We start from the raw sequence: 11,584 nt of genomic DNA on the forward strand, positions 1-11,584 counted from the left end.
GTACATATATAAATAGCTGATTAAAAACATTGAATAAATATAAAACAATTTATGTTGGATCAGTTAGTGAGCACTTTAGGAGAAGAAAGAGTCCTGATTAAAAGAGTTAGGGTTTTGCTATGTGTATCTTAAGAAAACTTGAAAACTGTCACATACATGAGATTTTGCCTGGGTGGCTTTCTGAAAGAGCTGGACTTTCAGGAATTACTAGAATAACATTATATAGTGAGGGGGAGGGCATTCAAGATGTATTTACTTCAGATCCAGTTGTTCCAGCACCCGTTTTTGAAAAGCTACCCTTCCTCCATTGAATTGCTTTGTCCATTTTGCAAAAATTAATTGAACATATTTGTGTGGATCTATTTCTGGTGTCTTATCTGCTCCACTGATCTATGTGTGTTTTCCTCTTCCTGTACTTCACTTGTCTTGATTTACTACAGTTAAGCCTTAAGGGGTGTTGTAAATCTTAACATTGTGAAAGTGGAGAGTGATTTCTCCCACTTTAGTCTTCTTTTCCAAAAAAATTTAAAGTAAGCTTGTTTAATGCAAAGAAATTTGCTGAATTTTGGTATGAATTGCACTAAAACTGTATGTAAGTTTAGGGAGAACTGACATCTTTATTAGTCTCAGTTCCATGACATGAACATAGTATGTCTCTTCAACTGTTTAAGTTTTTGGTTCATCAGCATTTTATAATTTTCATCATAGGGATCTTATATATGATATGTTTGTTAGGTTATAGCTTCAAATTGTAACTGGTATTGCATTTTTAATTTCCACTTTGTTGTCAGCATATTGAAATGCAGTTGATTTTAGTTTATTGATCTTGTGTCCTGTGACCTGACTGAACTCATTTATCATAGGAGATTATTTTTTAAGGTATCTTGTGATTTTCTATATAAATAGTAACATCATCTGAAAATAGAGACAATTTTATTCTTCTTTCTCAGCCAGTATCCCCTTAATTTCCTTTTCTTACCTTATTGCATTAGCCAGAACTTTTGAGTACCATTTTAAATAAGAGGTTATAAGAGTGGCTATTACTACTTTGTTTCCTAAGCATTTGGTCTTTCACCATTAAGTATGATGTCAACTGTAGGTTTTTTAGTATAATATTCTTTTATGATACTCAGGCAGTTCCTCTCTATTCCTAGGGACTAAGTTTTGTTTTTTATTAATCATTAATGGGTGTTGCTTTTTCTGTATCAATTGATAAAACCGTGGGATTTTCCACTTTTAGCCTGTTGATTTGGTAGATTGCATTGACTGATTTTTGAACGCTGAATCAGTCAACCTTGTATACCTGGATTAAACCTGGTTGTGATGTAGTTTTCACTTTTAAAAATATGTTGTTAGATTCCACTTATTAAAATTATGTTGAGAACTGATTCATCTAAGCTGATAAGAGATATTGGTGTGTGTTTTTTCCTTTCTGCGTTTTTTTTTTTTTTTTGTATCAAGGTAATACTGGCCCCATCAATGAATAAATGCCTTTACTTCTGTTGTTTGGAAGAAATTGTGTAAAATTGATGAGCTGTATTTTAATATTTTATGTTTTTAAGAAACAAAACTTGAATTGTCCTCAGATGCAGTTGCTTTAGGTGAAATTTTTTCTTTCTTTTTTTTTTTTTTGCAAAGGAAAAACGTTTTAGATTGAACATTAATTCTTTTTTTAAATATTTATTTTTTAGTTTTAAGTGGATATAATATCTTTATTTTATTTTTATGTGGTGCTGAGGATCAAACCCAGTACCTCATGCGTGTTAGGTGAGCATTCTACCACTGAGCCACTACCCCAGCCCTGAACATTAATTCTTCAAGGTTATTTTATGGCCCAGTAATCTACCAGATATCAAATTCTGTGTATTGACCCCCTTGCCCCCATATCCCATACACACGCTCACATGTATGTATATTTTAATGGTAGGACGAATGCAACAGTTAGTACTAGTCTTTAATGTATAACCAGTATTTTTAATATATAAATATTATCTAAATTAAATCTGATGCTGGATCCACCTGACTAAATTTTCTGTAATAAGATGGAGTGTGAATTATGGATCTGGAAAATAATTTGGAAATTGAATTGAGGGATTTGCTAGCATGTTCAAGGCAGCAGTTTGTGAGCTAGTCTGCAGGTACAGGCCAAAGCCTATTAAGCCAATGGTTCTTAACTTGGAATGAACATTAGAAAAAAAGAACTCAAAGTGAATACTATGTGTGTGTATGTATGTGTGTGTGTGTGTGTGTGTGTGTGTGTGTGTATCCCCCAAATGTACTTTTCATCTACTGCATTTCCAGGGCATAAGAAAATAGCACTTTAATATGTGAATGTGTGAAAATACAAAGGGAATTCTGATGTACATCATTGTTTAAGAATCACTGTACTAACTCTGAATGCGTACTTTTCATGTATGTTTATTTCTTTTAAAAATGACAACATTAAGCATATGGAGTTTTTTTTTTTGATAGAATACACTTTTGTATAGGAACATGAAGTTTCAGGGGCTGGGGATATTAGCTCACTTGGTAGAGTGCTTGCCTCGCATGTACAAGACCCTAGGTTCAATCCCCAGCACCACAAAAAAAAAAAAAAAAAAAAAAAAGAGAGAGAGAGAGAGAGAGATGAAGTTTCAGAAAGTAGGACCTGCCATTAAAACCTAATACATGTAAATTATTTTTCCATCTTTTTAAAACCACACCTTTAAAGTTACAATGTGAGCTTAAGAATATAAAAATATATATAATTTGGTTTATTTTATAAGTACCTCTTTATGTTTAGTGTTTAGTTAGAGGTGTGATAGAATAGAAACTGATTACAGATAAGCTTGAGGAGTAGAGGAGAGATTGTCATAGTTTTTTCCATAAGACATTTTCTCTCTACCTGTATTTCATATCAATGAAATGATAGTCTGGATCTAGAAAATCACTCAGAAATATTGTTTACCTTTAAAAAATAATTAGTATGAATACTTTTTAAATAAATAAAATGGCCATTAGCTTATCTTTTATCTAAATGTACTCTGTCTAAATTGATGTGACATTGGTGTTGCTCTCCTCCCTTCTAAATGGTAAAATCCTTTCAGAAAAATCCTCAAAATCCTTTTTAGTACAGTGCTTCAGGCAGCCACTCCTTGATTGGAATTAATACCAGAGTTGCAAAGGGCAGGGTTCTTTGTTCTTCAGTTTTGTTTAATTTAAGGGGTATTACTGTGCCTCAGTGGAAACTTCTTTCATAAATTGAAGGTAATTATACGGTGGTATTTTAACATAAATGAAATGAATAAAATTCACAGGATACCCATCCCTAACAAAATAAACACAAGGCAAGTTAGCTGCACTGTTGTAATCAGGACATAGTTTTAAGACAGGGTAGCAGACCACACAATCTATGGGTCAAATGCAGCCTAAAGAAAGATTTTTACATTTTTAAATGATTGAAAAATTTTGAAAAAAAAATTTTTAGATGCAAAAATTAGAAGAATTTTTATAGTGTTCATAAATAAAGTTTTATTGGAACACAACCACATTCATTCATTTACTGTCTGTGGGTGCTCTTGTGCTTCACAAGCAGAGTTGAGTAGTTGCGACAGACCATATGGCCTGTAAAGCCTAAAATACTTACTGTCTGGACCTTTACAGAAAAAGTTTGCCATCTCTGTTTTAAGATAAAGTGTGGGTAGTAATGATTGCTTTGGGGTTTTTTGGTAAAGGAGGAAACTTAGTTTGCTCATATTTTGAACAAGTTTCTGAAAAGGAATAACTTAGAAAATGGCTGTGTACAAGGTAAGTAGTAGTATCAGTCCTTCTTTTATACACTGCAGTTGACAGTTACCAGCATAGTGTGCTGTCAGTTTATGCTATTATTTTTTCCATACTTGAGGGAAAAGTCCATGGCGCCATTACTACTCATAGATACTAGTGGCTTATAATTATATCTCTGTGATAGTACATTTGTAGAGCAGCTCTTCTTAGGACTTCTTTAGGCTCTCAGAAACCTCAAAGAACTTTTTAAAAATGTGGGTTGTATCTGTTAATATTAATCATATTTGAAATGAAGACAGAAACTTAAAAATATTAATTTGTTTAAAAATAGTAATAAGTCTGTTCTGTTAGTAAAAGAACAGATCTTTATGAAAATATATTCCAAAACAAAGAGAAAGTAGCAAGATATTTTTTTCATGATTGTTTTAGTAGAAGACAACTGAACTCTTCTCTTTGTTAAGTTTGTTGTGATATTTTATTTTGAATGAAGTATATGAAGGAAATCTGGCCATACACAGATATATAGTTAGGGAAAGGAGTAATATTTTAATAATGTATTAGCTATTTGTGGATGCTTTTCTTTGATTCCATACCAAACTCAGGTAGTTTCTTTTCAATTTTGTTTTCAAATCAGCTTTATTTAAATGTAATTTATGGTAGAATAAAATATATTGTTTTAGATATACAGTTCTTTTTTGTTGTTGTTTTTAAATGTATGGACCTTTTTTATTTGTTTATTTATATGTGGTGTTGAGAATCGAATCCAGTGCCTCACACATGCTAGGCAAGTGCTTTACCACTGAGCCCCACAGCCTCAGCCCCTAGATACACAATTCTATAAGTATAGTGACCCTTAAAGTAAAAAAAGTATGAGTTCACCTTTGTACTCCCCTCACAAATTATTTTGAGTATTTTAGTTACTTGCTTTCCCAGCTAAGATTAAACATAGTTTCTTTAAAGTTAGTTGGTTTGGTATCACTGATGAACTTTCCATCCCTTGATTTGTCTTACACATTGGATTTACTTATAAATGCTTTTGTAACAGTACCCATAATTCATTTAGAAAATATTCTCAACTATATAGACCTTCTAGAGATTAGTGCATTTCATTATTCACTCTTTAAAGGAGACCTTTGGGGGCTGGGGGTGTAGCTCAGTGGTAGAGCGCTCGCCTTGCACGTGAGAGACCCTGTCCATTTTTTTTTTCTTGAGGTAGCAGTTTTACTTGGTTTACTTTTAGGAACTTATCTGCCAGATACCCAAGTATGAATTTGTATATTGTATAGTCATACAAGGGTTTTTTCTTGAGGCAACCATTATGCTTTGCTGTGCAGCAGAATTGCGTTTGCCTAGTTCCTATTTTGTCACAGGTATTGAAAAGAAGTCTATTCAGTGTTTGAAAATTAATACAATTAATAGTATCTGCTGCTTTTCATCAAGGATATTCTTAAATAAAATGAAACTGGTGTTGTCCAGAGAAATTTTGTGATGTCTGAGATTATTGTGGTTATTTTTATACTTAAAGTCCAGGGATTAACCTGGAAACATAAATCTAAAATTATAATACTGGGAAGACAGTAAATTGTTGACATTTTAGGAATACCTGAAGTTGCTATCTCGGGAGACAAACTCTTCTTTTATAATGATAATATAAGATGTTATAGTAAGTTGTTGTTTTATTATCTTATAGGTGCTATACTTGGTAGATCAGAAACTCAGGAGTGTCTTTTCTTTAATGCTAATTGGGAAAGAGACAGAACCAATCAAACTGGTGTTGAACCCTGTTATGGTGACAAAGATAAACGGCGACATTGTTTTGCTACCTGGAAGAATATTTCTGGTTCCATTGAAATAGTGAAACAAGGTTGTTGGCTGGATGATATCAACTGCTATGACAGGTGAGAACATACTTTATTTTCTTTGAAAGTGTTGAGTAATTTTCCTGCACCTGTTCCCCCCTTTGAAATAAGATCAGTGTATAGATTGTCACATGAATTTTTCTTGATTTTTAAATATGGAATTTTGAAGACCATTATAATATGCTCTAATGACAAGATATGTATTTTAAAGTAATAAACATGGTATCTTTATGACGTTTTATTCTTGATATATTTTGAATATTCTATCCAGTAATGAGACCTCTTAAGGAAAAATCATTTCATTGCCCACGTCAGAATTATGAACTTTTATGCCAATTTTAAGGAAAAAGGACTTTTAAAATTGCTTTATAAGAGTATATCTGTTGAAAAATATCCTCAAGGAGACTAAACCTTAATTGTAGTATTTAATTTCCTTTCAGTTTTCTTCTTTATGTATTTGGAAGAAATTGATCTTATTACATCCCACCCTACTTTTTTCTTGCTACATAGGCCTTTGTTCTTTACCCCAAGAGACATTTTAAGTTGACATTCAGAATTACAGCAGAATTAACATAGTTCTCTTAGGAAGCTACATTTTATTTAAAAGATCTTTTATAAATTGTTCAGCACTGGAAGTAAAATATAGTGGTCATGTTATTGACTGCCTTTGATATTTCTCTAAGAAGTTGGGTAGATACTGAGCCACAGAATTTCCATTACAGCAGAAAGTAAATGATGCCATTTATACTGAACCTGATATCTACTTTCAGGAGCATCAATTGATTACCTGTGATCTCTAATCAGCTAGTCATATGTGACTAATAACAACATACATTGAATAAACCCTGAAAATTGGACTAGTTTCACATTTCATGACAAATTAAAGTGCAGTTATTTTGGTATATTTTTAGTGATTAGGGTATCCTTGTAAGTCTGAATTTTCCAAGGATTATTTTTTTACACTTAACATGTTTTAGCAGTATTTCTGATTATTAGTCTGTCTGCTACCAAAAGTAGTCAAGTGATAAGACCTATTATGAAAGGTAAATAGGAGGGATTTGGGAAACTTTCTTTTAATTAGTTTAGATCAGAGATTTCTTTTTGGGGGGAGGTGGAGAGTAAAAACTGTTTCCTACCTAAAACCAGCATTTCAACATGTGAGACTCAATGTTGAAATGAGTTGTGAGCCATTCACTGAAAGTCTGTGGAGTGCTTCATTATTCAGTGCAAATACATGCTCTCTTAGAGTGATAATTACTACACTAGCTTTGTTTGGGGAGATTAAATGCTAATAGAGAAGTATGTGAGTTTTTTTTAATGCTCTAAATCTGAATGAAAAAAATTTAGTAAGGATGGTAAAAGAAGTAAGAGAAAAGAAGAAAGATTCAAGCAGTGTCCAAATGTGGAAGAAAATAAAGAAAAATGAAATTGGATGGCGAAAAGTAATTTTCTTGAACTAATTCAGCTAGGTGTTTAATCATGTTAATCTCCTATAACTTGAGGTGTGAATCTGAATATTAATTTTTAAACTTGTACATTTCTTCTTATACATTGTTAAAACTTAGATTTATCTCTTTACTTTATACTAAATAGGTATTAGTATAGATTATAATTTAAAATTTGATTTTGTTAAAACTATCTTCTTGAAATTTCTGGAACTTTTCCCTTAATAGTTAAATTTAACTTTATTTTTCTTACAGCGATCACAAAGATTCAGTTTATTTAAAAGGGTGATTCTTTTTTACTTAAATATATATAGCTATTTCTTGGTAGTTGATTAGGGGTTGTTCTAGAGGATAAATCCACGTCTTTTCAGTGACTTAGGTCCCATTGACTGCCTCCCCCTTTTCTTCTTAATTCCATTTAATTCTTAGCAATTTGAGTTACTAGGTCCTATATGTTTGTTATTGTATATTTGTTCATTACTTGATGCTTAACCCAGTCTTGCTCATTGTGTTCAGAAAACAAATCTATTACTATTAAAAATGACAATATTAATTCCCAAAGCTAGTTTGGATTTCTGATTTTGAAATATGCTTATACATGAGATATGAGCTTGTATAAATAGTTATATGTATGTGTGTATACTTATTATTATTCCTTATTATACACATACATACACAGATTTATATGAAGTTTTTAGTTTTTAATATTCATAAAAATGGGAAAGCTATATTTCCAGTGAGCAAAAGCACTGCTAGCCTGAATTTTCTCATTGACTTATGTTGTTCTTCAAGCTTTTCTAATAATTAACAAAAGAAAGAAAAAAGATGCTTGGCATAGATTATTTATTAAAAACTGTATTAAAGCACTGGTCTCAAGGAATTCATGTGAATGTCATAAATTCAGCTGTTTTTGTCTGTTTCCTGATGAGATTTAGTAATAGCAGTCTAGGATACTTTTGGCTTTTAGGAAATGATCATTAGTCTGTATAATAAATGTGTACCAATAAAAATTTTTTTAAAAAATGTGATTCTCAAACATTAATAAAAATCTTGAAGTTGAGTATAAGTGACTCATTTATTATTTATCTCTTAGAATATTGATTTTGATTATTTCTCTTCTGTTTGTAGGACTGATTGTATAGAAAAAAAAGACAGTCCTGAAGTCTACTTTTGTTGCTGTGAGGGCAATATGTGTAATGAAAAATTTTCTTATTTTCCGGAGATGGAAGTCACACAGCGTAAGTTCATAGGGAAAATACATAAGATTGTTCAGCATGTAGACTGAAAACAAAGAATATTTGTGTTGATAGGATACTTCTATTTCCTCATATTCTATTTTTTTCAAATATTTGACACTATGATAAATATTGTAGAATTTTATAGACCAAATCTGAGTTGTTTTTTCCTTCCCCTTTCTACAGCCACTTCAAATCCAGTTGCACCTAAGCCACCCTATTACAACATTCTGCTCTATTCCTTGGTGCCACTTATGTTAATTGCGGGGATTGTCATATGTGCATTTTGGGTATACAGGCATCACAAGATGGCCTACCCTCCTGTACTTGTTCCAACTCAAGTAAGTTATTGCGCCATACTTTGTACTACTTAAAATTTTATATTTTAAAGAAATATTACTGTGGTAAAACTAAATAACAAATTATTTTCTTTTTGAGTTAATTTTTGAATGTTTATTGTCATGAGAACTACAGCTTATTTTACAAACATTAATTTGCTATGTTCTAAACTTTTCTCAAAAGTTGAGGTAGAGTAGAATGGGGGGTATTCCTATTCCTATTTTCTCTGTATAATTAATGTGTATGAATAACATTTTTTAAAATTTGATTTTCAAATATTAATTTTGATTTTCAAATGTTCATTAATTATTTGCAAGAATTTTGCTTTCATTCTAATATGTGTAAGTAGGAGGTACACCCTACTTTCTTCTTGAGGATTAATTAATGGTAGAGAAGAAGTGTCATCATAACCCTTTTTTTCTTTTCCAACCTGTTCTCTATTCTTAAATCTCTGGGCCTTTTTCAATACTACTGTCCAAACATTAGGATGGACCCAGGAAGATAACCAAGAAAGTATGAAAAAGAAGTATCATAATTTAGGAACATATCTCCATAAAAAGTGTTTTAGGGGGAGGGGAGGAGCAGAAGAGCAACATTTCTCATCATGTGTTCATGTGTTACTGGTAGTTCAAAAAAAATTTTTTTCCCAACATACAAAGTATCTGTTGAAGACTAAAAACTTTTTTTTTTTTTTTAACGCTCTTGTTTCTTATTCACCTTACCCTAAATATTTCTTGAAATAGAGATGTGATTGGTAATCAGATTAAATGCATTACATTTTCCTCATTCTCTAATATGTAGGACAATTGACACTGGTCTAGTGCCTTACAAGAACTTTTTATGGAGGTAATTTAATGTTCTACAGGCCCAGGAAAGCTGAAAACTTTTGGTTATACTTGCTTGAGACATCTCTCTAAATTCTAGTTTTTATTGAGTTTCTTTTAACTCTTAAGATCAGATTACTATGGCCTTCTGGATCTCTTGGTTTAACTTTGTTTTTGTAATACCAGTAGGATTAATGGTTAAAACTTGATAGAAGAAAATGGTAAAGTCCTATAATTTAATGACCATAACAACTTCTTCCCTTTAAGCTTTATTTACGTAACACACTTCTTTCTTAGTACTTGCAGCAATCTGTTAGTATTAGATCATTGATCTCCATAACCTTTGGAAGATATGTATATGGAGAAGTAAACCCAAAGGTAAAATAAAATACATTGTTCAATAAATTGGATAAACAATATTTTATGTAATATTATGTAATAAAACATAAACAATATTTTATGTATGTAAATAACTGAAACATTTTAACTTTTAAACAGTAGTGGCTACATTTGGATTTATTAAAAATCATTTGTAAAAAGTGTTTTAAAGTAAAAAATTTTAGTACCTAATGTATATAATTTACTCCAGATAACCATAGGGTGCACTTTGCCTTTGTCAGTAGAAACTTTAAACTTTTGTTTTAGTACCTAAATTTAGAAGAGTATTCAATATTATAGTAGTTTTCTGAATTTACCATAGATTTGTGAAGTGATATAAATAAACTAGAACCCACATTTAAATAAATTTGTTAAGGTTTTTATAGAAAGAATTTTAAAAAGATAATATAATCCTATATTAGTTTATATCCAATATAGATATAAAGTTGTAGTTAAGACTTTTTTTTATAAAGGACTTGTTAATCTATATCAGATCACTTTATTTAGAAATACTAATTAATTCAAGAGTTCCTTTTTTTAAAAGGAACAATGCATGGGGCATGGTGGAACAATCCCATAACCCCAGCAGCTCAGGAGGCTGAAGCAGGAGAATTAAGATCTCAACGCCAGCCTCAGCAAAAGCAAGGTGCTCAGCAACTCAATGAGACCCTGTCTCTAAATAAAATACAGAGGGTTGGGGATGTGGCTTAGTGGTTGTGTGCTCCGGGATTCAAACCCAATATCTTCCCCCCACCACCAAAAAAGGAAGATACCATAAGAACCTGGATCATATAAAAATATCTGTCTGTGAACCGTTTAGATATTTGTTGCAATTACTAATGTTATCGTACACATTTATTTAGTACTTGCATTGCTGTTATAAATTTATATGAATTGCAGAAAAAAATTAGAAATACAGATTTAGTGATATAGTAACCTGAAGAAAAATGCAAGATGAGCCTGACTTTATGCTTTCTTTCTGCATAAACCATGGAAAAGAGGCATTGCCATTGATGTGGAATTTTGCTTTCATCACCTCTCACTGTCTCTGAAACAGTATGGTTTATGCAAACTGTAGTTCTGTAAGAGTGTTCAGTAGCCATCCTGTGACAAAAGGCTTACCTTTTATTTAAAAATAATTAATGATAATTTGATTTACATAAGATGTAAATGTGTGTTCTGGGGTGCCATTATTATTATACATAAATACATAAATTATAATATAAAAAGCATTTAAAGAAAAAGTTTTTCAATAATTTCCAGATTGCAATACTAGTGTATAAGGATTATATTTGGGATTTGTTAGAAAATATAATTTCCTGGATGATACCCTGGAAAATATGGAATGTGGTCTGTGAAATTATTTTTTCAGTAAGTTTCCCAGGTGAATCTTGTGACCAGCCAGATATGGAAAGCACTTATTTAATCTTACTTCACAGGACCAAATATGTAGTGTAAGTTCCAATTTTATAGATAGAGAAATTGAGACAGCAAAACTCACAAGTGTTAGAGTTGGAATGTGAACCAAGAACCCTCTGATACTGAAGCTTTGTTTCCATTGCTGATTCAGTTCTGCCTGTCTTTAGAAAGCAGACGCTTCTGGTATTTCACATAATTCAACATCTCCTGCCATCTCAGAATCATTGTATAGGATAAATTATTTTTCTACTTTTGGATATTGAATAGTTTGTCTAAGTACCAAAACAAGCAGTAACATTATCTCACATTAACATTATCTC

General features: G+C 31.5%; 1 protein-coding gene across 5 annotated transcripts in view; it reads left to right on the forward strand.

The window, feature by feature from the left end:
• Acvr2a (activin A receptor type 2A) overlaps nt 1-11,584 on the forward strand; it is a 76,784-nt gene that overhangs the window by 39,599 nt on the left and 25,601 nt on the right. For all 5 annotated transcript variants that reach the window (XM_048812236.1, XM_048812237.1, XM_048812238.1 and 2 more), the window contains 3 exons: nt 5,456-5,663; nt 8,198-8,307; nt 8,491-8,645. In XM_048812236.1, the coding sequence (XP_048668193.1) occupies nt 5,456-5,663; nt 8,198-8,307; nt 8,491-8,645 (473 nt within the window). The remainder of the gene's footprint in view (nt 1-5,455; nt 5,664-8,197; nt 8,308-8,490; nt 8,646-11,584) is intronic.

The sequence above is a fragment of the Marmota marmota genome, unplaced genomic scaffold, assembly GCF_001458135.2.
Source record: "Marmota marmota marmota unplaced genomic scaffold, marMar, whole genome shotgun sequence".
NCBI lineage: Eukaryota > Metazoa > Chordata > Mammalia > Rodentia > Sciuridae > Marmota > Marmota marmota.